Source organism: Stomoxys calcitrans, chromosome 3, assembly GCF_963082655.1.
Source record: "Stomoxys calcitrans chromosome 3, idStoCalc2.1, whole genome shotgun sequence".
Classification (NCBI taxonomy): Eukaryota; Metazoa; Arthropoda; class Insecta; order Diptera; family Muscidae; genus Stomoxys; species Stomoxys calcitrans.
The window spans coordinates 124,983,422-125,010,932 of NC_081554.1; the positions used below are offsets into that span (position 1 = coordinate 124,983,422).

At 35.4% G+C, this 27,511-nt stretch overlaps 1 protein-coding gene across 1 annotated transcript in view; it reads right to left on the minus strand.

Annotated features, from left to right (window-relative positions):
- Positions 1 to 17,344, minus strand: part of LOC106083674 (protein rolling stone-like) — a 61,411-nt gene extending 44,067 nt beyond the window's left edge. Inside the window, exon 1 of the mRNA XM_013246834.2 lies at positions 17,003 to 17,344. Within this exon, the coding sequence (XP_013102288.1) occupies positions 17,003 to 17,104 (102 nt within the window). The 5' untranslated portion in view covers positions 17,105 to 17,344. The remainder of the gene's footprint in view (positions 1 to 17,002) is intronic.
- Between the last annotated feature and the right edge of the window lie 10,167 nt (positions 17,345 to 27,511).

Genomic DNA, 27,511 nt, shown 5'->3' on the forward strand with positions numbered 1-27,511 from the left:
AAATCGGGATCGGTCTATAAAGCAGATATCCACGGGCGTAATACAACTCACTGTGGCAAGTTTTCTCGAAGATGGATAAATAAATATAAATATATATATAAATATGGTCATCTGGAGGTCAGACCACAAAAATAACCGTTATTTTATTTTTTTTTTTTCAAAAAGTATTTATTTATTCATCAATAAAAAACTCTGCATACAATGTCAATGACTCGACGGACTTCAAATCTAGAATATACAACACGACCGTGGAGGAGGAAGAAGTAATAAGATGTGGTATTCTTATTCCAAGCATACCGATCTCGCTGGCCATAAAAGTGATAGAAGGGAAATGGGAACTGCTGGACAATATTCTAAGCTTCTACATTAAAGACACGCGGTATTTCAAATATGACCCTAAGATATATTCAAAGGGCATGCCGATGGGGTCAACAGCGTCTCCGGTTATAGCGGATTTAATAATGGAGGAATTATTGGATATTTGCATTAGCAAGATGACCCTGAAGCCTAAAATTATGACGAAATATGTCTACGACATATTCGCAATTTTTAAAAGGGATCATATAGATAGTACGCTAGCAACGTTAAATTGATACAACAGGCAAATAAAATTCATAAAGGAATTGGAACATGATAGAAAACTTGCATACTTGGACGCAGTAGTAATACTTCCACTCAATGCACCCAACAAGGACAATCATAAATAGGGTGCTGGAAACAAGCGACAAGGAATTTCACAAGGATAAGACACGGGCTATTTTAAAACAACGATTTTCCTCCAAAAACCATAGAAAACGTAACAAAACGCGCAAAGAAGAAAAAACGGAATCCCAATGGTGAAACAACAAAGATCTACAAAACAGTGAGTTATATCCCAGGTTATGGGAAATATTTCTGCAGTCGGACCTCTACGAAAAGGAAAAAGTTACAATATAACATAAAACACTCAACACAAACAACCAACTATTTGGCCGGACAAAGTCTAAAATTATGAAAGACGATAAATCCAACGTGATCAATGGGATAAAATGCAACGGATAAGGATCAGACACATGCAAAAAGGCATACGTTGGCGCAACAGGTTCGAAACTAAAGACGAGAATGTCATCACACAAATCGGATATAAAAGCCATTAATAATCCCAAAAAGCAAAAAACTGCATTCGCGGTCCACTGTCCAAGAACTGGGCATAAACCTAATTTTGACAATGTAGAGAATCTGGCAGAAGAGAGTAACTACTACCGACGTTTAACTCACGAAATGCTCCATATTATGGATGTTCCCGAACCAAGAGGGTGCAAAAGACGAATAGTGGCTTTCTGCTTAGTCTTCCCAATACCATTAAAAAACTCGCGTTAAAGACACAACCTGTTTGATGTATTCCAATTGAATTCGCATTGAGGGTTGCAACATTTTCGTGTTTTTCGATTTTGATTCGGGGATTTGTTCGAAAATTTTTTCGTATTTTGCTTTGTTTTTTTGCAACCGAAAGTTGGAATAAAAGGAAAAACGAAATATCGTAAGCAAATCAAACATGTTGTGTTTTTAACTTTTGTCACTAGTAATCCCGAATTTGGCAGACTTAATTATAAAACTGACACCGACAAATGTTCTCAGATGTACATACACACAATAAGCAAGAACGTGAGAAAAAACAAGTAAAAACGTGCTAAGTTCGGCCGGGCCGAATCTTTTATACCCTCCACCATGGATCGCATTTGTCGAGTTCTTTTCCCGGCATCTCTTCTTAGGCAAAAAAAGGATATAAGAAAAGATTTGCTCTGCGATTAGAGCGATATTAAGATATTGTCAGATTTGGACCACAATTAAATTATATTTATGTTGGAGACCTGTGTAAAATGTTAGCCAATTCGAATAAGAATCGCGCTCTTTGTGCGCTCAAGAAGTAAAATAGAGAGATCGATCGAGATGGTCATGAGAGAATCCGTCGTACAAAATTTCAAGCAAATCGGATGATAATTGCGACCTCTGGAGGCTTAAGAAGTCAAGATCCCAGACCGATTTATATGGCAGCTATATCAGGTTATGGACCGATTTGAACCATACTTGGCACAGTTGTTGGATATAATAACGAAACACGTCGTGCAAAATTTCATTCCAATCGGATAAGAATTGCACACTCTAGAGGCTCAAGAAGTCAAGACCCAAGATCGGTTTATATGACAGCTATATCAGGTTATGAACCGATTTGAACCATATTTGACACAGTTGTTGGATATCATAACAAAATACTACGTGCCAAAATTCATTCAAATTGGATAAGAATTGCGCCCTCTAGAGGCTCAAGAAGTCAAGACCCAAGATCGGTTTATATGACAGCTATATAAGGTGATGAACCGATTTGAACCATACTTGGCACAGTTGTTGGGTATCATAACAAAACACGTCGTGCAAAATTTCATTCCAATCGGATAAGAATTGCGCACGCTAGAGGCTCAAGAAGTCAAGACCCAAGATCGGTTTATATGGCAGCTATATCAGGTTATGGACTGATTTGAACCATACTTGCCACAGTTGTTGGATATCATAACAAAACACGTCGTGCAAAATTTCATTCCAATCGGATAAGAATTGCGTACTCTAGAGGCTCAAGAAGTCAAGACCCAAGATCGGTTTATATGGCAGCTATATCAAAACATGGACCGATATGGCCCATTTACAATACCAACCGACCTACACTAATAAGAAGTATTTGTGCAAAATTTCAAGCGGCTAGCTTTATTCCTTCGGAAGTTAGCGTGCTTTCGACAGACAGACGGACGGACAGACGGACGGACATGGCTAGATCGACATAAAATGTCACGACGATCAAGAATATATATACTTTATGGGGTCTCAGACGAATATTTCGAGTAGTTACAAACAGAATGACGAAATTAGTATACCCCCCATCTTATGGTGGAGGGTATAAAAACACCAGTACACAAATATAGCTTTTATAAGAGAAAGTCGACTCAATTGTCAACAGTTCAATAACGGTTATTGTTTATCAGACAAATCAGGTGCAATAGAAAGATGAAATCCGATATAGCATAATAAGGGAATTTACTACCTTGTTTCTGCCTAGCTTACATTCGAAGAAGCAAAATTTTAAATTATTCTTTTTCATTTCTATCAAAATCTCAATGCAATACTAAAACATTTTGACCAACATCCCACTTTTGTAAAATTGCTCCGAATCAATGAATAGAGCCAAAAAAATAGGGGCGTCATCGTATACAGAAAAGTTAAAAGTTAAAGATAAATCAATAAAACATTTTATTTATTTCTGATTTTTTAATAAATCTAAGAACTAGGGATTTAGTATTTATTTTCATCAAATAATTTCCAAATTAACAGGATAACCCTTTTAATGGGTATCATTTTGTAATGATTGTACATTACTTTATGCACATACTACGCAAAACTACAACAAATCAAGTACTAATGGGATGAATGTTGTGTGATAGCTTTCCAAATGATACATTAAAACGGAAAGTCGTTCACAATTTATGCCAACCATTAATGTCATTATTATTGAACCCCTTTGCTTGTCTAACTTGTTGAATTTTTTTAAAATGCTAGTTGTGAATCCACTTTATTTTAAAAACGGCAATGACCCACATTTAACGTGACTTCATATTTCTCTTAGTAAAGTATATCGAATCCCGTTAAACAAGAGTTTTAATGTACTGGTTCATCTTCTAAGCGTTTACGGAATTTAAACTACAGTCACATAATATGCATTGCTAATCGTTGAACGCTTAATGGCTTTACTTATAGAACAAATAAAAACTGCCCGAAAACAGTTAATGTATACTTCATTAATTCGAAATACAACAAAAAACAACAAAAAAAAACAACTAAAATTTTCCATGAACATTCCATTAAGGAACAGGGGATATTTGTCTTATATCAATGGGTGCAGTCCAATTAAAACTTAAGCTCACTGATAAAGGGCCTCCTTTTTAATGCCAAGTCCGAACGGAGACTAACTAAATGATAGTAGATTTTCTTTTCAAATGGAAAAGGAAAGCCAGAGATCGCAACATACCAACCACTATGGTTAGAAGACTTTTCAACAATATTAGGTGTGATGGCTTCAAAGGACGTGCGTTGGTATGATACAAATACCACATTCACCACGCTCGACAACCCTGTCTATTAGCACGCATTTTCGTGTGATGCCAGATTTTTTTCTGTGCTATTAACACATGATTCTGTGCATCTGTTGGAAGTTGTATGATGGCTCTCGCTGTTGCTCTGTATGCACAGGTTCCAATCCCGACGGTCTCATCCGAATTTTTTCATTTTCAAGTTTTTTGCCTTTTAGGGCGATGATCATTAAATTTTGTTTCTCTTTCGAGACCATCACACCTAATATGGTTGAAAAGTCTTCTTACTAAAGATGAAATGCATCCCATAGTGGTTGGTGTGTTGCGATCTCTGGCTTACCTTTTCCACTTGCAAAGAAAATCTCTCATCATTGAGCTCGTCTCGAAAGAGAAACAAACAGAAATTGTGAAATTTAAAATGTTATGTTTACTGGAAAAGATGCTTTGTTTCACGAAAATAAGACTTTCTTGTGCCCGTTCTTTTTGGCAAAGAGTGTAAAAGTGTGAGAATTTTTTCATTGAGTGATGCTAAGTCAGGCAACAGTCAATACTAAAAGGAATGAAGTCATTGCAATTGTGCAAAATGTCAGCCAATTCGAATAATAGTTCCGCCCTGTAATTTCTCAACAAGTAAAATCGTGAAATCAGTTTATATGACCGAATTTAGATTTATAATTAACGAGTTGACGCCTAGTTTTAATTTTTTGTCGTAAAAATGTCCCAAACGTTTTAATTTTTGGCGCACAGGCATAAAAAATTGTCTTTACTTTTTGGAGATAATAATGTTTCAAAAATGAATTTCTGCCTCTGAAACAGGTCATTGGGCTCAAAGTGCGCAGTCGTGATTTCGACGGACGGAAGAACTAAACTTATATATGATAAATTTTAATAAATAAAGCAATCACAATTACAAATACCAATATAATTTATTTAAAACAGGAGAAAAATTTTTAGTCAAAAAACTTCTATTCGTTATTCGTGTATCAACAATAAATAAATAAAGCCATCTATGAATGTAATCGTAGACAAAATTTTTCACTTTTATCATAAACAAAATCCAATCGAGCAATTTTGACTCGACTCCAACTTAGTCTCCGGAGTCGACTTCGGGCACTTAAAAATGCTATATTTTGTATCCCCCATTAAAGAATGGGTGTGATAACCAACCTAGGCAATATGGTCATCAAATGAAAGATATTACTAAGTTGATTACGAATATGAAAAAACAAAAAATAAAAATTGGACCTGGGAATCTTACGTGATCTTGAGAATTTTGGACCCACTGTAACCGTAGACAATATGGGTACCAAATGAAAGGTATGAAGGAGTAGACTACGGTGTTTTTTCAAATGAGGTATATTTCTTTTAAGTCGGCTTTATGGCTTTGTTGCCATACAGTGGCTGAAATATGGAAAAAATGCATTTAAAACACAAAACAACATTGTCCTCAGCCTCATATAACTATTGGGTTGACCAAAAAGTAATTTCGGTTTTTTTAAAAGAAAGTAAATGCATTTTTAATAAATCTTAGAATGAACTTTAATCAAATATACTTTTTTTACACTTTTTTCTAAAGCAAGCTAAAAGTAACAGCTGATAACTGACAGAAGAAAGAATGCAATTACAGAGTCACAAGCTGTGAAATAATTTGTCAACGCCGACCATATGAAAAATTACTTTTTGGGCAACCCAATATAATAACAATAAAATCGATAAAAAAAATAGATGACTTTTGCAATTTTTTGTGTTTTAACTTTTTTCTTTATTTAGAATTTTCTTAAAATAAAGGACTTACGCATGGAAAACATGAACTTTTTTTGAAACCCCACCAACAAAAAACATGCTCTGGCATACAAAAAAAATTTAACTAATGAGCATTGTACCTGCTTGAGTACAGTAAAGAGAATGTTTCATTCAGTAGAAAACAGAATGATCCTTATAAAAGAATTAAACAATTTTTTATGGTTTGGTTTTTCTGTAAGTAAACAATAAACATCAGAGACATTTTGGTGCGAAAATTGAAGTAATAGAAAGTCTTATTATCAAACAGCTTTTGTTGTATATGTGGATTGTATGTGTGAATATTTGAATCGTCCCTTAGTATATGGAAAATGGTATATACCATTGGTTTGCTGTTCGTCTTGTTATTCAACCACCGCTAAGATCCTGATCATTGGCTTTCACTACGTGTGCATACAGCGCACAGGCCTGAAAGCGGTGATTTTGCATAGTGATGGGTTGCTTCCTTCGGTAATTGTCGCTGATTTGAAACTACTAAGAATTTTTAACGGCTTGCAAGGTGGTAAATTAAAGTATTCTTGCTATTTTTGTGAATAGGACAGCCGAGACTCTTCTAAACATTACATACAAAGAGACCGGAAACTGCATTCAACAGCTATAATTGGTGAAAAAATAGCATTAATATCCCCTTAGTCAATCCAGAAAAAAAATCATTTTAACTCCGTTGCACGTAAAATTGGGCTTAATAAAGCAATTCGTGAAAGCAATTGATAAAAATGGAGCAACATTCAAATACTTTGAACAGGGTTTTCCACGAATTACGAGGGGAAAATTAAAAGAAGTTCAAACATATGTTATATTATATAAAACATTAATAAAAAGCAATTTAATTTTAAATCAATGACAATGACAAATACATACAACAAATGAAACACAAAAAAAAAAGAGCATGGAATTACTTTCACAAAAAACTACGCAACATGTTGTCGGCTTACCTTGCAATAGGTTGCAAAATGTCGATAAAATTGCACAAATGAGTGATGAGCAAGGTGAAAGACGTCACCAGGAAGTAATTAAAATTGAAAAACGTTATGTAGGAAGAAATAAAATCAGTTTGCTTTCTAACTATTGCTGGTCCCTGAAGAGCAATACTTACAGCGAAGTTTATAAAAAACACAGAAATACAAAATATTTTTAAATAAAAAACCAAGAAGTTAAAACACAAAAAATTGCATAAGTCATATATTTTTTAACCGACTACACATTTTGGAAAGCCTATTTAATTTCCTTTTTCACAGTAGTAAATATACTATATACTGCTTGTTTTGTATTTTTAGTGCGTTTTTTTCATATATCAGCCACATTAACTTACCGTAAATTAACTTGTTGGTTTATTTAAAAGAAAAATACCTTATATGAAAGACACTTTTGTGACCTTCAAAAGAAGGTAAAAATCATAGAAATCCCTTGTGTATGCCCGTTTTAAGCCGACAATCTACGAAAACTTATTTTTCTCTACAATTAGGGTCATAAAGTCACTTAACGATATGATCGAGAAAAATTAAAGGTATTTTCGTTTCCATGGACTCCAAAAAAACAAAATTGGTACATTAGAAGCCCTGAATATTTTGGTGTAGCACAGTGTAATTGAACAATTTGTGTCCTATGATACAAAATTCAATGAATTTTCTTCCAAATATAAAATTTTAATGAAATTTTTTCCAAATACTAACACAATTTCAATGAAGTGTTTTCCTAAGACAAAATTTTAATGCAATTTTTATGTAGAATTTTTCAATCAATTTTCAATTTCAATTCTCAATTTTTTTTTCAAAGACAACATTTTAAATCAACTTTTTCTAAACTAAAAAATTTCGAGAACATTTTTAAGGGGAAAATTTCAAAGCCAGTTATTAAAGACTAAATTTTGTTGACATTTTTCTAAAGGAAAACTTTCAGTGAAATTTTTACAAAAGACTAAATTCCAATAAAATTTTTTCTAAAGTCAAATTTTTAATCAATTCTCAAAATTGTGATCAATTTTTTCTAAAGATAAAAATTTGAACTAAAATTATTTTATAGGCAAAACTTCAATCAAATTTTATCTGAAAACAGAATCAACCGTTGGACGATCGCCGTGCGAGGAATAAAAAGAGTTTTACAAAAGATGTTTGTGTGTTGCTATTAGCATCGTTGGATAAGTTGGATTTGAATAAGGGAAGTAAGATTTGATATGTTTTCTTTGCGCTTATGAAACAAGTCGACTTTAAGAGCCCTGTTCAAATTCAGATGTGTGCTTTACAACTTACTCAAGTTGGATTAGTTGTTAAGCACCATGATCTACTTGACATCTTCTTCTGATGGTTTTTCTTGGTTGAAAATTAAATCGCGATAAAGGAAACCAGTCAAATGCTTCTAGCAACAACACACTTTTTGCTTACTTTTTAAATGTTTTTTTGCTATACTATTCTTTGAATATAAAACATCGGTCTTAAGCCGGACAATATCCTGCAATGAAATCTCAATGAAAACAGAATTTAAAAGAGATTTTTTTAAAACAATGAAATTGTTCCTGATGACATAATTTCAATGAATTTTTCTAAAAACAAAATTTCAATGAATTGTTTTATTAAGACAATATTTCAATGACATTTTTATACCCACCACCGAAGGATGGGGGTATACTCATTTTGCCATTCCGTTTGCAACACATCGAAATATCCTTTTCCGACCCTATAAAGTATATATATCCTTGATCGTCGTAAAAATTTAAGAAGATTTAGCCATGTCCGTCCGTATGTCTGTTGGAATCACGCTACAGTCTTTAAAAATAGAGATCTTGAACTGAAACTTTGCACAGATTCTTTCTTTGTCCATAGGCAGGTTAATCTCGAAGATGGGCTATATCGGACTATATATTGATATAGCCCCATATAGACCGATCAGTCGATTTAAGGTCTTAGGCCCGTAAAAGCCACATATATTATCCGATTTTGCTGAAATTTGGGACAGTGAGTTATGTTACGCCACTCGACATCCTTCTTCAATTTGGCCCCGGTCGGTCAAGATTTGGATATAGCTGCAGTATAGACCGATCTCTCTATTTAAGGCCTTGAGCCCATAAAGGCGCATTTATTGTCTGATCACAGTGAAATTTGCAATTTGGCTTAGATCGGTTTAGATTTGCATATATCTGCATTTTGGACGATCTCTCCATTCAAGGTATTGGGCCCATAATAGGCGCATTTATTGTCTAATTTCGCCGAAATTTGAGACAGTGAGTTGTGTTAGGCCCGTCGATATCTTTCTGCAACTTGGTTTAGATCGGTTTAGATTTGCATATAGCTGCATTTTGGACGATCTCTCGATTTAAAGTCTTGGCCCCATAAAATTCGCATTTATAATCCGTTAATTTCGCTGAAATTCGACACTGTGACTTGTGTTAGGTTCTTCGATATCGGTGTCGTATATGGTTCAGATCTATATTTGGATATAGCTACCAAAAATACCAATATTTTGTTCCACAAAATTGAACAATGGCTTGTACTTATTAGACCACACAATGTCCGTGCCGAATTTGGTCCAAATCGGACCATATTTCGATATAGCTGCTAAGGAGCATAAATTATGAATTTTTCACCGGATTATGACGAAAAGTGGTTTACATACATACCCGTGGTATTGGGTATCCAAAGTTTACGGCCGAATTTAACGTCTTTTTACTTGTTCTAGAGCTAAAATTTGATTGACAAAATTTTAATGAAATTTTTTTATAGACAAGATTTAAAAAAATTTTTTCTGAAGACTAAATTTAAATGAATTCCATTTTTTTAATACAATAAAAAAATGGAATTCATTATTTAATTTTTTCGACTCCGACTGCAGGGAAAATTAAACGACTCCGACTCCGCAGCCCTGGTTTGACCAACATTTTGTTTATAGGAAATACATTATTTGTTGCGTGTAAAATCTAAGACAAAACATTGATTCAGGTTCTTATTTGCACTTTTTGATTTGAAATTTGCACAACAAGACTATGTCTTATAAATTACAGTACAAGTTTTTAATTATGATATTACGTCTGTGTTAATCTAAAAGGACCTTATATGTATAAAGCAAAAATTTACATAACCGATATAAAACAGATATGTACAATCAACCTTAAATAAACCGACTAGTTATAACCTCCACCATAGGATGGAGTATGGTAAATTTGTCATTCTGTTTGTAATACCTAGATGTCATTGTCATGATATGTCTGTCAGGCTGTCGGTCGAAAGCACGTTAACTTCCAAAGGAGTTAAGCTAGGCGATTGGAATTTTGCACAAATACTTCATATTAGTGTAGGTTGGTTGTTATAGTATGTGGGCCAAATCGGTCCATGTTTTTATATAGCTGCCATATAAACAAAGCTCCCGATTTGGCGTCTTGAGCTTCTAGATGGCGCAATTCTTATCCGATTTGGCTAAAGTTTTGCACGTTGTTGCTTTGTTATGGCTTCCAATAACTGTGCCTAATATGGTTCAAATCGGTCTATAACCTGATTTAGCGTCAATTTAAACCGATCTTCAGATAAGACTTCTTGAGCCACTAAAAAGCATTTTTATGCACCCGATTTAATTGAACTTTACACCTTGTGCTTTGGTATGACTTCCAACGAATGTGCCAAGTATAGACTAAATCAATCTTTAATCTGATATAGCTGCCATATAAACCGATTCCCGATTTGACTCCTTGAGCTTCTAGAGGGCGCAATTCATGTCCGATTTGGCTGAAATTTTGTGTGTAGCGTTTTGTTTTAACTTTCAATAACTGTGCCAAGTATGATCTAAATCGGTTCATAACTTGATAAAGCTGCAATATAAACCGATCTCCCAATTCGACTGAGCCTCTGGAAGGCGTATATACTACTTGATTGCCTGACATTTTTTCAGGTGGTATTTCTGTATGACTTCTAACAGACATGACAAGTACGATCCACATCGGTCTAAAACTTTTTACAGCTCTTATATTGTATTTTTGAAAAAGTCATTCAAAGAACTTGTCACATGCGATCCATGGTGGAGGGTATATAAGATTCGACCCGACCGAATTTAACGCGCATTTACTTGTTTTAAAATAACAATCATGACTGAACAGAATTATTACAAACAAAATTTAGCAACGCTGGATTACATACACGCGAAAAAATAATACGTATGGGGTATCTTTGGGAAAAACAAATCTTTTTTATTGGGGAATTTTATTAATAATTTTATTCTTACTGCGTAACATTTCGTTTCATTGTTTATATGGGATGGGTTGGAATGTGTGAAATGTTTAGAAAATTCCAAAGAAACCTTTGAAGTGTTCAAACAAAATGTTCTCATTCTGCCGAATTGGTTTAAGTTCTTTTTATCCATTTGAGTAAGCACAATCGTTTTAAAAGTAAAAAAAAAAAAATAATAAAATATATATATATATATATATATATATATATATATATATATATATATATATATATATATATAACAAGTAGAAGCGTGCTAAGTTCAGCCACATTTGTCAATTTCTTTTATCGATATCTCTATATAACATAGGATAATAGATCAGAATTGGTATGCTATTTGAGATATAACAAGTTATGAACAGATTGGTGCTATACTTGGGTTGGCTGTTGGAATGTGGAATTAATTGTGCAAAATTTCAGCCAAGATAAGAATTGTGCCCTATAGCGGCTCAAGAAATAAAATCGGGAGATCTGTTTATATGGGAATTATATCAAATAATTTATGATAAAGATCATAGAAAAAGTCGTTGTGCAAAACTTTAGCAAAATCGCATAATAACTGCTCCCTGTAGGGGCTCTAGGAGGCCACCATAGCGCAGAGGTTAGCATGTCCGCCTATGACGCTAAACGCCTGGGTTCAAATCCTGGCGAGACGATCAGAAAGATGCAAGATGTCTCTTCCAATTGGAAGAGAGTGTAACTAAAAAAGATTATTTTTTTATTGGGAAAAGCTATGTTTATATTGCAGCTTTAACAGCCATAAATATTGAGAGGTTCTCGCCGATCCTGGGAGAGTGTCAATTTTTCAAATTTTTCTTTTAGTGAAAAAAATACTCGTACTCACAATAACACGAATAAGAAACCTCGCACCAACCGTCGCCAGACTGGAGGCAACAATAATTTCTACATCGCATAGAAAACTGCTTTACAAAACAAAGATCCAACGTTTTTCATAAAAGTTTACTTGTCGAAAGCTAATGATTTTTTTTGTGTGCATGAGTGTTAAAAAAAAAACCAAATGGAATTCCTAATAACAACATGTTGTATTTATCAGTATTAAATGGCATTATCTAAACAAACTATTCGTCACAAATTGTTTATGAATTTATTACAAATTTTTTTTTTAGAATTTTGTTGTAAATAAATTCCTAACGTTTTTGATAATATATATTCACTTGTCGAAAATGTTTTTTTGGGGGGAAATTCTGCACGTTGTATTCTGTAATGATATCCAACAATATAGGCCGATTAGATCTTTCTCTTCGGATATCTTAGTTGTAAAGTAAGATTGGGCTATTCAATTCTTTGACTTTGAACTTCATTTAAAGGGACCGAAAATCCTTTTTTGATGGACAGTAAAAGTAAAAATTACATTCAACTATTGCTCAATATCATAAACCATAAGCTAAGAAACGACCCACAATGTATCTACCTGATACATTGTGGGTCGCATGACATACATATAAGGAAGAAGGTGGCACAGGGAACGCCACAGGCATTTTATGGCCACTCCTAAACAAACTACTAAGGATGCTGACTGAGAATGGAACCCGTCTGCTATGCAGACGATGTGATAATACTTCTATAGGAAAGGGATCCACATCAGCTATGCAAAATGGGTCTTAGATATGGCGTGCGACTGGGATAGACGTAGGGGTCTGAATGTTAACCGAGAGAAGAAAGCAATCTGCCTGTACACGTGGAAGACGAAAGTGGGCTAATTTGACGCATCACGTTTCCTCATTAGACCGACTTTGATATCTGACAAGGTCAAATTCTTAAGAGTAATCTTGGACAGAAATCAGAACTGGATGTGTCGTATTTGGGAGCGTACTTATAAGGCTCACAAAAGTTAAACACTACATGAAAAAAAAAAATTCGTTTCACATATGAGAAATTTTCGCCAAGTAAACTTCTTTTCTAAAAAATATTGGATTTGGTTTACGAATACGTACATGTTTTTGCGATAAATTCTTGCAAAAATTTGTGACAAATTTAAAGTTTTATACTACGACAATTCCATTCATTCTTCATATATTAAATGTTATTCGGGGATTTAACTAGTTTTTATTTACTTATCAATAAATTCAAAGTCATGATTATGTTTATTCTAATTAAAGCCTCCACCGTAGGATGAAGGTATACTAATTTCGTCAATCCGTATGTAACCTCGAAATATTCATCTGAGACCCCATAAAGTATTTAAAATCTTGATCGTCATGACATTTCAAGTCGACCTACCCATGTCCGTCCGTCGGTCTGTCTGTCGAAAGCATGCTTACTTTAGAAGGTGTACATTTAAGCACTTGAAATTTTGCACAAATACTTCTTATAAATGTAGGTTGGTTGCGATTGCAAGTGGGCTAAATCGGTTCATGTTTTGATATAGCTGCCAAATAAACTGGTCTTGGGTATTGAACTTCCAGAGACACCGTTTTAGTATGACTTCCATCAATTGTGTCAAGTATATTTTAAATCAGTCCATAATCTGATATAGCCGCCATATTAACCGATTTGACTTCTTGAGCCTCTAGAGAACGCAACTCTTATCCAATTGCATATGTCGTTTTGCTATGACTTCCAACAACTGTGCAAGGTATAATCTGCATTGGTTATCAATTTCCGAGTTTACCATCCGTTCATCACTTTTTACCCATCACTCGTCTATACGCTTAAATATTGACCCCGTCTGATTCTCTGGGCACGCTTAAATATTCACCCCATTTCTCTCTCTAGTAAGAGAGACCCAAGATAATAATTATTGGTCCGGTAAACTAATAATCGTTTGCGACTATCGAAACACTTTTGCCATTAACAAGTTTTTAGTTTTACAACAAAAGAAAGGGACCTTTACCGTAGGCAAAGTTGCTAAAGGATTTACGATAAACAAAGTTAATTACATTCAATTATGCTACGTTTTTGGCAAACGTTTGATATGTTGAAGCGAAACGTGACATAGTTACAATTAAAGAAAAACTTTGTAATAAAAGTATTTTGTTTCTCTTAAACGTTTTATTCTTTTGCGTGAATGTAGACGGGCTTCAAGCTCGAAGTGGGACCTGAATCCGAGGATAGTTCAATGGCACTGCAGGAGCGTTTTTAGACCAAAACTTACTAAAGTCTCTCTAGTTTGGTGAACTGAGATGGAGAAAAAGTTCAACGTTAGGATAATACGACCGGTTCAAAGATCCATTCAAACTAGGGGACTAGACACTATTCTAGACATCCGACCCATAGATATACGGATTAAGTATGAGGCACTGCTGCTATGTGGCTTAAAGCGATGGGAGAGTGGATAAATGATAGGAGTAAGTCATACCATCGCGGTATAATCAAAGGGACGATAGGAAACCTGTAAAGAATGGAAGATGTTTCCGATCGGAATACAGAGACGACACTTGAGGTCGAGTGCAAGACAATGCTGCCAGCGGCACAGTCTTGAATTGACGGAACTCTGGTTTTTCATCTGGAAGTTCATGGTACACGGATGGATCAAAGCTAGAGGACAGAGTAGGTCTAGGGGTTTACATTGAACCCAGAGAGTTAGTGAGATCTATTTCCGACTATTCGACCATAATACGGTCCTGCAGGTAAAGATCCGGGCGATCATGGAATGAACATCTTTACGGACAGAAAAGTTGCCATCAGGAAATAAAACCCAGGATGGTAAGATCACGAACAAGGAGAAGGAGATTATTGCCTTCTCTGAGGATGGCACGATCTGCATTGTCGGAGGACGGCACGATCCGCATGCCGGGCCATAGCTGAGTAAGGCGGAATGAAAGAGCAGATGATTTGGAAGTGAAGGCGTCAATGAACTTGGTTACCCCGAAGCCTTTCGGGTCGACGCAGTCCGAGTTAAGGGCGTGGAATCGAACGGTCGGTAGGGCGACAATACTTCTGTGGGTAGACCTGCATTAAGAGGACTACGAACGCACTTATGGAAAATAGGTGCGGCAGCGTGTTTAGGGTATTTGGGGAAGCTGATGAGACGTTGTCATTGCTCGAGGCTTGCAGACACTGGAACTTAGGTGGGGATGCAATAACAAACTTGAACCGACTTAAGGGCGTGGAATGGAGAACAATGGCAGATTTTGTTAACAGTACGGAATTGCTGGCTTATATATTTTTTTTTTTTTTGGGCTACTTTTTAGTATTTAGAGCTGACAACAAACAGATATATATTTTGATTCGATAATTCTTTTGACTAATTGGGTGTAAGAGAAATCTTAACTGTTTGAGAACATTTCTCTATTTAAGACGTTTTCGAATTCGTCAACATTTTGGGAATTAAACTTGAAAAATCTATCCATGTAACGCCAGGGTGGGCGATGGTTTATTAATAAAAGCAAAATAAATGAAATTTGGGTGGTCAATTTGGTTTTTAAAAAAAGTTTCTTCCAAAAATAATTTCGATGGGGCCCAGACCTGGGCAAAATTTTGTCCTTCGACAATTGAATAACTACTCCTACTAAATTGCTTATGAACATTCTACTTAGGAACAGGGGATACTTCTCTCATATCAATGAGTGCAGCTCGATTAAAGTATAAGCTCAATGATAAGGGGCCTCCATTTTTTGCTATGTGTTCCGCATAGCGACACCACTTCGTAGAGAAATTTTAACATAGCAGGATACCTCATAAATATAGCCAGTAATAGTAAGGGTATAACCACCGCTAAAAATTTTTCTGATGTTCACGCCGAGATTTGAACACAGGCGTTCGGCGTCATAGGTGGACACGCTAAACTCTGCGCCACGGTAGCCTTTATTGCAATTAATTAATATATTTTTAATTTCGAGCCAAATTTGTATTATTTAGAGAATTTCTCACTGATATATTTTCATTGAAATTTTTATTCCGAAAATGCTTTATTAGAATTCTGTCTTTCATTGAAATTTTGTTTTAGAAAAGGTTCCCCGATTTGCATTGAAATTTTTTAATAAAAATATAATTTTGTCTCTACAAATGATATTATCGAAATTTTGTTAAAAAAAATTGTCTTAGAATATTTTTTTTTGAAATTTTGTTTCTGGAACAATGTCATTGAAATTTTGTCTATAAATCATTTCGAGGGACGTCTTTAGAGAAAATTTCATTGAAATTTTGTCTGGGGAGAATGTTGTAAATATTTTGCTCTAAAGGAAAATATCATTAAAATTTTCTATCAAGAGAATGTTTCATTAAAATTTTGTCTTTATAGAACCTTTCATTGAAAATGTACTACCCTCAGGCTCCTATAGATGGGTTGGGTTTCCAAGATTCGACCTCACCGAACATGGCTAAATTTTACTTCTCACCGGCATAGCAAGAAATTATGTCCACTTAACACATCCAAGCTTAAATTTAAATTTTGCCTTGGGGGAAAAATATCTATAGGTAAATTCTTTTTTTGCTGCCTAATAACGTGTCTTTATCAGCTTAAACACCTTATTTTCAAAAACACAAAAAAAAATTATTTTTGCATGCATTATTATTCGCGTATGTACCATCCTCCCTTAGAATAAAAAGCAATCGCAAACAGTTGTTTACTCTTACGTAGATTGTCTTCAATGATCTTGGGTAGGTATTTTTAGTAAGCGTTTGCTAAGGTTAATGCAAAAAAACCAAAAAAGTTTTTTTGCAGTGATTCATTCAACACACATTCTTGCTAGGGCATTTCACGTCAGCTTCATGTTTTCAACGTGGTTCACTTATTATCTGTGTTATCTCCATACATTTTCTCTTCTTTGCAAAATATCTACACATTCAAAATGTAAATCCAACTCAAAAGCTTTCTCGAGCTCTCTACTCATTGATTTTGGTACATTTTGTTTGCACAATTTTGTTGCCTTAAGAAAGATCAGTATCTGGTGTATGATGGATGGCCTGTTGTACCTGCGATCTATAGAATTCATCCAAGTTGTTGTAGGAGAAGCCGAAATTCTTCCAATTGAATTCGGTGCGGATGATGTTTGATTTCTTGTCACTCAATTTCATTATGTGAAAATTTTATGATTAATTTTTTGTTTTCAAATATTACACAGATTTAGAATTTATTCAAGATATGTTTTTTGCAGTTTGTTTTGGTTTTGGTTTTAGTTTTGTTTCTTTTTTGATATTTATCAGACAGTGTCAAGTGATTGTTAGGTCACAGAAAACTTTTCTTCTACGGCGTCGTTGCCTTGCGCTGATTTATACCTAGCGACCGTTCGTACTAAAGATTCATTGCGTTCTGAGAAAGATACGAATGCTCACTTGCCTGCCTGGGAGCAATACAAACTTAGAATAAAAAATAAAACAAAACATCAAAATGAAAATAAAAATATAAACAAAATAAAATAAAAATGCATACAAAGCGGTTTTGCCACAACATGAAAATACATAAAAACGACAAGAGGTAGAAAGCAAACCTCGAAACACGCGACCCAGTGTGACAGCGAAAGTTTTTAGCACGTTTGCCGCCTTATAAAATGTTCGTTTTACCAGCTGAAGTGTATTATCAATTAATCAATTAATTTGTATTAAAGTGTCAATTAATAAATCTAATTTTGCATTAAAGCGATTTCAATGGCCCGTCCTTAAAAAGTCATGTTAATCTAATATTGCACTGAGAAAAATAAAATGCCAGATAATATAACGACACAGTAAAATTTATCTAAAATGAAAAAAAATACATCGAAACCAATGAAAACTACATCGCACACATCAGGAGGCCACTGATGGTAATTCCTTCAATAATGCTAACCTGACATATGCTGATTTTCCCAGTGGTTCAAACTGAAAACCATCGGCCGAAATTCCGCAACATCTTCTACAATTTGTTGAACAATTCTGTACCCTACAGCTGTACGGTGTTATAGGATATTAAAACTTTATGAATAATTAATGAATTTGCTTTTTACCAGTGCACCGTGGACGAAATGGCCAGTGCATAAAATTAAAATCCTAAAATCAAGTAGAGCTATGTGGCTGAAATTCAGCAAGAATGCTTCGTGCTATGCCAGCTTTTTTGAAGGTAAAATTGACCAGGTCGGGTTATTTGTTTTTAAGTTGTGACAAAACTTGTTTTTATAAAGGCAGGTCCTCAAACCATGGCTAAAATTTCAGTGTTTTATATTGAAATACCTCGTTGGGAGTTAAATCTAGTCTTCGCTTTTATCTTTCAAATCTTAACTATTGTATTTTTATACCCTCCACCATAAGATGGGGGGTATACTAATTTCGTCATTCTGATTGTAACTACTCGAAATATTCGTCTGAGACCCCATAAAGTATATATATTCTTGATCGTCGTGAAATTTTATGTCGATCTAGCCATGTCCGTCCGTCTGTCCGTCCGTCCGTCTGTCTGTCGAAAGCACGCTAACTTCCGAATAGTAAAGCTAGCCGCTTGAAATTTTGCACAAATACTTCTTATTAGTGTAGGTCGGTTAGTATTGCAAATGGGCCATATCGGTCCATGCTTTGATATAGCTGCCATATAAACCGATCTTGGGTCTTACTTCTTGAGCCTCTAGAGTGCGCAATTCTTATCCGATTGGGATGAAATTTTGCACGACGTGTTTTGTTATGATATCCAACAACTGTGCCAAGTTTGGTTCAAATCGGTTTATAACCTGATATAGCTGCCATATAAACCGATCTTGGATCTTGACTTCTTGAGCCTCTAGAGTGCGCAATTCTTATCCGATTGAAATGAAATTTTGCACGACGTGTTTTGTTATGATATCGAACAACTGTGTCAATTATGGTTCAAATCGGTCTATAACCTGATATAGCTGCCCTATAAACTGATCTTGGGTCTTGACTTCTTGGGCCTCTAGAGTGCGCAATTCTTATCCAATTTGAATGAATTTTGGCACGTAGTATTTTTTTATGATATCCAACAACTGTGCCAAATATGGTTCAAAGCGGTTCATAACCTGATATAGCTGTCATATAAACAGATCTGGGGATTTGACTTCTTGAGCTTCTACAGGGCGCAATTCCTATCCGATTTGGCTGAAATTTTGCAAGACGTTTTTTACTGTTACTTTCAACAACTATGTCAAATAAAATACAAGTCGGTTCATAACCTGATTTAGCTGCCATATAAACCGATCGGGGATCTTGACTTCTTGGGCCTCTAGAGGTCGCAATTATTATCCAATTTGCCTGAAATTTTGTACGACGGATTCTCTTGTGACCATTAACATACGTGTTTATTATGGTCTGAATCGGTCTATAGCCCGATACAGCTCCCATATAAATCGATCTCTCTATTTTACTTCTTGAGCCCATAAAGAGCGCAATTCTTTTTTGAATTGGCTGACATTTTACACAGGTCTCCAACATAAATATAATTTAATTGTGGTCCAAACCGGACCATATCTTAATATCGCTCTAATAGCAGAGCAAATCTTTTCTTTTATCCTTTTTTTGCCTAAGAAGAGATGCCGGGAAAAGAACTCGACAAATGCGATCCATGGTGGAGGGTATATAAGATTCGGCCCGGCCGAACTTAGCACGCTTTTACTTGTTTTAATTAAAATATTTTTTTGCAAGCATTAAGGGCATTTCTTTGTTATATCGAAAAAATAATTCGAATATTCCATAAATACAAATAAAAAAAAATTTGAACGACTATAGTTTGATTTTCGTGATCAAAGTGTGATGGCCACTACTCCGCCGCAACCTTACTTGTAGACTCTAACTTAAATCTCCCCAATTCCGTGAGTTTGATGCTTGAAATCTTTACTTGAATCGATAGTGCGGTCCATATAATTTAATGTTTGAAGATTATTTTATGCAACTGTTGACCGTGACTGCGCCTCAAATGGTCCATCCGCATAGTCCAATTTTGACAAACTCTTTCCAACATTTCGGCCGGTATCTCACGAATAAATGCTTCAATGTTGTCTTCGAATGCGTCAACTAAAGCGGGCCTGTCTGTATAGACATGAGATTTAACATAGCCCCACAAAAAATAGTCTTAAGGCGTTAAATCGCATGATCTAGGGGGCCAATTGACCGGTACCGAATTTAAAATAAAATGTTCACCGAACTCGCCTCTCAATAAGTCCATTGTTACGCGTGCTTTGTGGCATGAGACATCGTCTTGTTGAAACCACATGTCATTCAAGTCAAGCACTTAAATTTTGGGCAAAACAAAGTTGGATACCATCTCACGGCAGCGCTCACCATTCACAGTTACGATTCGCATCATCATTGAAGAAGAACGGTCCAATGATGCCACCAGCCCATAAACCGCACCAAACTGTGACTTTTTCTGGATGCATAGGTAGCTCTTACAATGCTTCTGGCTGATCTTCACTCCAAAGTCGATAATTTTGCTTACTTACATACCCATTGAGCTAAAAACAAGCTTCGTCGCTGAACACAATTTGAACTTTGCTTAAGTATCTCAACAGAGTAGGCATTTTGATTAAAAAAAATCAATAATTTGCAAGAGTTGTTCGTTTGTAAGACGATTCATGATTAAATTATAGGCGAAACTGAAGATGTTTGACAGTGAAACAAAACACGGAACGTGCGTGAGCTGTTTAAACAATAATATCTAAAAAATCACACTTTATATCTACTTCGCCGTATACTTCTGTTACCAACTCCGCTCGTAGACAACTTTTTCTTATCAATTGGCAACGCTTCATAGCTTGGGTGAATGTTAGCCTTTTGAGTCTTCGTACCGGATTGGAATAAGAGAGTTTGGTGTTATATCAATCAATATAAAGATTGATTGTCTGGCTGGTACCAACTCCAATAGATACAATATTAGACGCATTTTTATACCCTCCACCGTAGGATGCGGATATACTTATTTCGTCATTCCGTTTGTCACTCATCGAAATATTAATCTGAGACCTAACAAAGTATATATATTCTTGATCGTCTTGACGTTCTAAGTCGATTTAGCTATGTCCGTCCGTCTGTCTGTATGTCGAGAGCACGCAAACTTTCGAAGGCGTAAAGCTAGGCATATGAAATTTTGCACAAGTACTTCTTCTTGGTGCAGGTCGGTTGGGATTGTAAATGGGCCAAATCGGTCCATGTTTTGGTATAGTTACCATATGAACCGATATTGGATGTTGACTTCTTGAGCCTCTAGAGGTCGCAATTCTTTTCCGATTTGACTGAAATTTTGAGCGAGGTCTTTCTTATGACTTCCAACAACCGTGTCTTGTATGACCAAATCGGTTCATAACCTGATAAAACTGCCATATAACACAATCTGGGATCTTTACTTCTTGATTCCGATTCAGCAGAAATTTTTTGTTTCGTCTTCCAACAACTATGCCAAGTATGGCCTTAATCGGTTTATAGCCAGGATTTTATTTCGGGAGGGGTTTCATTGAGGTTAAACTTGAATCGGACTGCACTCATTGATATGTGAGAAGTTTGCCCCTGTTCCTTAGTGGAATGTTCATGGGCAAAATATACATTTTTTTCTCGGAGAATCAGCTTTAGTATTTTGATGACATTTTTTATTTGCGCTCATTTTTGCTTTCAAACTATTTTTATAATTTCCTCAGGTTATTGTTTGTGTCGGTATATTGGTTTTAAATGACTGACTCCATAAAATTTTATGCAATCAACCCCAAGATCGGTTTATATGGCAGCTATATAAAACATGGACCGATGTGGCCCATTTACAATACCAACTGACCTACACTAATAAGATGTATTTGTGCAAAATTTCAAGGGGCTAGCTTTACTCCTTCGGAAATTAGCGTGCTTTCGACAGACAGACGGACGGACATGGCTAGATCGACATAAAATGTCACGACGATCAAGAATATACAATATATACTTTATGGGGTCTCAGACGAATATTTCGAGTAGTTACAAACAGAATGACGAAATTAGTATACCCCCCATCCTATGGTGGAGGGTATAAAAACTGCAGAAAATGTTTGCTGTTTTATCAGCAGTTTCTGCTGTTACAGCAAACATTTTTGCTGTTTTTACTAACAAATTTCCATGAGTGTAGAACTAAAAATTAGAAACACGAAGAGATTTGTACGTTATTGCAATTGGAAATATTTTCTTTCTTGCTCCTATAGAAAAAAGTTTGCTGACACAAATTATTTTAACACATTTCCTCACTAAAGGTGGTATTAATTTCGTGTTTCGCAGTGAAAATTTATATTTTTACGATTACTTTATCTTTGTAATAGAATTTGAAGCAAAAAGACTTTCTGATTTCATTCATTAGTGCATTTCCATTATCTTATATATATAAAATTGAATTTGTGTTTGTTTGTTTGTTCCGTATAGACATAAAAACGGCTGGACCGATTTCCTTGAAATTTTCATAGATTATGCAGGTTCATCTGGAAGCAAACATAGGCTATATAATTTTTTGATATCGGGAGGGGGCGGACCCTCCCCCTTACCCCAAAAATACTACACACAAATAAAAGTGGACCGATCGGGACAATATGGGATTCAAATGAAAGTTATTCAAGAGTAGAATACGAATTTCATAATAAAAGTTGGTTCTTAGTACCTGGGGGCCGCCCCAGCCCCAAATCCCCTTAAAATAGGTTTATTTGACGATATTGACAATATGGAACTCAAATGAAAGCTATTCGGGAGTAGATTATGAATATGGTCAGCATGAAGAAATATGCTTTATAATTTGTCTACATCGGAAGGGGGCGGACCCTCCCCGTTACCCCAAAAATACCACCCAAAATCACAAGTGGACCGATAAAGACAATATGGATATCAAATGAAAGGTATTGAAGAGTAGAATACGAATGTGGCATTAAAAATTGGGTCCAAGTACCCAGGAAGTCGCCAAATATCTAAAAACAGACTAATTGATCGTAGATATCAATATTGGGCTTAAATGAGTGCTTTCCGATTCATGTTGAGTTTATCAACGATAAGGGACCTTTTTATAGCCGAGTCCGTATGATGTGCCGCAGTGCGACATCTCTTTGGGAAGAATTTTTTACATGACCATACATGGTATGGTACCTCGCAAATGTCGCCAGCATTAAGAGACATAGGCAACAGTAGCGCGATATCCACATTCAGGGCGAAATGTCCCCATACTAAATAGATATTAGAGAGTTAAAGAAGGCGGAGCGCAGCGGGCCCTGTCCAGCTAGTTTATGATAAAATTTTAATAATGTTATGAGTGAGATTTTTGTAGTTTTTCAAAAAAATAATCATGAAAAACATGGATATTTCACAGTGAAACACAAACTTAATACTCAATTTTTTGTAGACATGCAGTTGGACTCGTCGGATTTCATTACATAACGAACTTGGGCACACGGAGCAGCAGCGAGAGCAATTGCCGTTGTCTGACGTTGGAAGCCATTAATTAAACTTCGAAAAGATGCACACAAATGACATGTGTATGCCATGGAAGCTAAGTGGTCGTATAGAAAATAATCCATCACTATAAAGAAGACGCATGAGGTGGAAAAGAACAGCTTGTGGTAGTGTCGTGCTTATATCGTAGGGACGTTTTCGCGGTACATTCGATATAAGTACGACCTACCAATGTATGGCTCTTGAATCCTCCACACCTAATATGGTCCATGAGTTATTCAAATCAAATGACGAAACGCCTGGTTGGTGTGTTTTGTGAGCTCTGGCATTCCTTTTCCATTGTTAAAACCTTCGATCACTGAGCTCATCTCGAATGAAAAAAAGCGGAAAAGATTTTCAGACTAACAAGCAAAATATTTCATTCAAAGATATATTTTAAATAATATTTTTTCTACAGAAAAAATATCAATTAAAATAATAAAACGAGAATTAGGAGAAAATTGATGCAGAATTATATCTTTGAAAAATTTTTGTTAAATGTACGTTTTTCGGAAAAATTTTTTAAACAAATTTTTTGGCAAGAAAATTCCTTGAAGATTTTGGCTTAAAGAAACGTTTAATAATTTTTCGTTTCGAACAATCACAAAAATTATCTTTGGAGAAAATTACATTGCGATTCGGTCTTTAAAAAATGCATTAACCCATTAACGACGAAAAATGCCCAATAATAGAGCTGCCTTCGAAAAATTTTAGCTCGAGTTAGGATAGAGGTATCGTAATGAAAATTGAATTGGCGTAAAGTGGACGACTGAAACCAGTTACAACAATTTTCCCCTCATGTTTTGGGGGAAAATTGGCTTATCGAAAGTAGGCAAATTTTTATATCCAAAAAATCGAACGAAAAATTTTTCAATATTCTAAGGAAGATTTCTGGAATCCTTTTTAAAGTCTTGTTGCATTTGATGGTTTCTATAAAAAAATAAATTTGTGGCAATAATCCTACTTCTTTTTACAGCTGCTATTTTATGCCATTAAATCCAGTTTTCTTCGCTAATGATTTTTGTTGTTGTAGAGGCCTTAGGAAAAAAAAGATTTTTTTCAAATTCTTTAAATTACAGAATTTCATCAAAATCGAACAACGGAATCAAGGGTCAGGAGTAACGGGTTAAATCTTTGCCTTTGAAATATTTTTAGGAAAATATTGTTTGGCACAGATAAGCAAAATAAAAAGACGCTAAAAATATTTAAGCAGAATGTAGTGTCGCAAAATGAAAAGTTTTATTGAAATTTGGGCTTTAAAAAATTATCTCGAGGTTAGGTTGTCTTTAGACAGTAAAACTGAATCCTTTAAAATAAATCATTAAAAAGTTTTCTTTTACAAAAAATTTAAAGAAATTCTGTTCTAAAAGATAATTTGTCTTTAGAAAAATTGTATTAAAATTTGATTAGAAAAAATGTCACTAGAATTTTGTTTTACTAAGAATTTCATTACAATTTTGTTCTTAAGAAAAAAAAAAATAAAACGTCCCCCTGGCCTCAGCAAATTTTGTCTTTGTAGAATAGTATAATGAAATTTTGTAATTTTAAAATATTTTATTGGCATTTTTTGTTTAGAATAAATTTAATTTAATTTTTTTCTTTAGAAAAAATCTTTTGTGGCCCTCGGGCCCGAGGGTTTCATCAATCATTTTATTAAAAACATACGTCTGCATAGATAAAGAGTCTTAGCCGCGAAAGGCGAGCGTAGATATAGGAAATGTTCCAACGTTTTATCATCTATCCCGCTTAACTTTTATGCGAATCGCTCCAAAAAAAAATCAGCATTTACCGTTTTATAACTTCGAAATTGACATAGACGTAAGAGTAAAGCCGCATGTCAATGACTCCTGAAAAGTGCATATTCATAAAAGGTTGTCTTTAAATGATGGACGTACACACGTGTGATACGAATATGTGAGGAATACTGTCATTTACATATTCATCGACGACATATTCGTTCACAATGTCGCTTTAAATATCATGCATGATTTTCGCGACAACTATATGAAAATGTCATCAACTATTTTAATGGGCTGTCGGCTATATGTATTCAACGATTTAACAAGGTCATTAACTCTTATTTTAAGACGTCTTCACGACGCGTCCTGCTGGGTTGTTTCGTTGTTGAGGCCGCAACGAGTGATAGTGTAGCTTTTTTCTGTTATAATCCCACCACCAAAGGATGGGGGCATACTTATTTTGCCATTCCGTTTCCATCGAAATACCCGTTTCTGATCCTAATATGAAAATTTATAATTTTGATCATCGTAAAAATCTAAGACGATTTATCCACATCCGTCCGTAGGTCTGTCTATTGAAATCACGCTACAGACTTTAAAAAAGCAGATATTGAGCTGAAACTTTAAATAGATTCTTTTTTTGTCCGTAGGAAGATTAAGGTAGAAGATGTACAATATTGAACTATATCTTAATATGGGCCCTTATATAGACCGATCTGCCGATTTTAAGTCCTAAGCCCATTAAAACCACATTTATTATCTCTTTTCGTTGAAACTCGGCCCAGTGTTAGGTCCCTCGACATCCGTGTTCAATACTGTCCCGATCGGTCTATATTTGGATATGGGTTAGGTTAAGTTGAAAAGAGGGTGCTGATATAAATACGTTCCATGCCACAGTGGACATACACTTACGCCTGTGCTTTCTAAATACTAAAAATTAACCTCGAAAAAAGTTAAAGTTACGAATTCCGTGCTACTTACAAAATCCTAAATTGTTCTCCATACCACTCCCCTAAGTTGGTTCATGTTTGGTTTTGTATCCCCATCTAAGTACCGGTGTCTGTTTGCCGCGAAAGCAGGGCTATAACATAGGAAATGCTCCAACGCTTCATCATCTTCCCCACATGCCCTACACATGCAATCACTTGCCGCACCAATTTTGCATAAGTACGGTCGTAGTCTTATGTTTCCTCTTATGATACCGAAAGCTATACTCACTCACGATCCGGATCTACCCATAGGATTTTCGCCGTTCTACCGACCGTTTCGCTGTTTCACAGTGTTACGTGTTAGTTCGTCGATCACGCCCTAAACTCGGACAGCGTCGACCCGAAAGGCTTCGGGTTAGCCAAGTTTATTAACGGCAGTCCTCTAGCATTCACTGCCAAATCGTATGCTCTTTCATACCTCCTATGACCCGGCAACCAAACAATGCGGTTTGTGCCATCCTCAGAGAAGGCCTTAATCTCCTTCTTGCACTCGACGACTTATCGTAACCTTACCGTCCTGGGCCGAATTACCGCATAAGTGATCGAGTGCGATTTCGTATCGAATGAAGTTTCAATTCGTATTTAATGGAAGTCATCCCACATGTACATAAATTTGTATGTCAAAGTTTTTTAAGATATCTAGCTGAACCTGGCCCTATCCGCTGCTCCTTCTTTTAGAATATATTAAACAAAATTATCCTTTGAATATTTATTTTCAACAATTAAAAAGCTTTTAGTGAAATTCCATGCTGCGAAAGTGGTATATGTATGTCGCTTGATTTAGAGTATAACAATATAAATGCCTTTATCTAAATCCCTTATGATCTTTATTGGTCTATAAATTCGCTCGGAAGGTTTAGAGTCATTTAAGTTTGGATGTTAGATGTACTACATTCTTAAAAGACCAAATTAGAGTCCGATGTACTCATGGGGATGGGCCCTATATTGCCATGGTCAATTAATATGTATGTCCAATTTATGGGTTTTTCCGATGGTGTTTTACTCTCAAATACTGTTTATTTAAACCCGTTTTTGTCATTGGTAAAATGGGAGTTTATGGGATGAGGCGTCCTCCAAACACTTGGTCCCAAATTTGGACATCGAATTCGTTTTCTAATCTCAAATACCTTATATATGAACCCCATATTGCCATGGTCGATAAACGTATCCTCTTTGGGGAGGGGCGGTACCCAAATTCCTGCTCCCAAATTTTGATTTCAGGTTCGTAGTCTACTCCCAAATATCTTTTATTTGAGCATAATATTGCCAGGGGGTGTTTTGCTGAAGGGGTGGACCCCGAGAAACTTGTCCCCCAAAGAGAGTATCAATTTCGTGATCTACTCCCTATACCT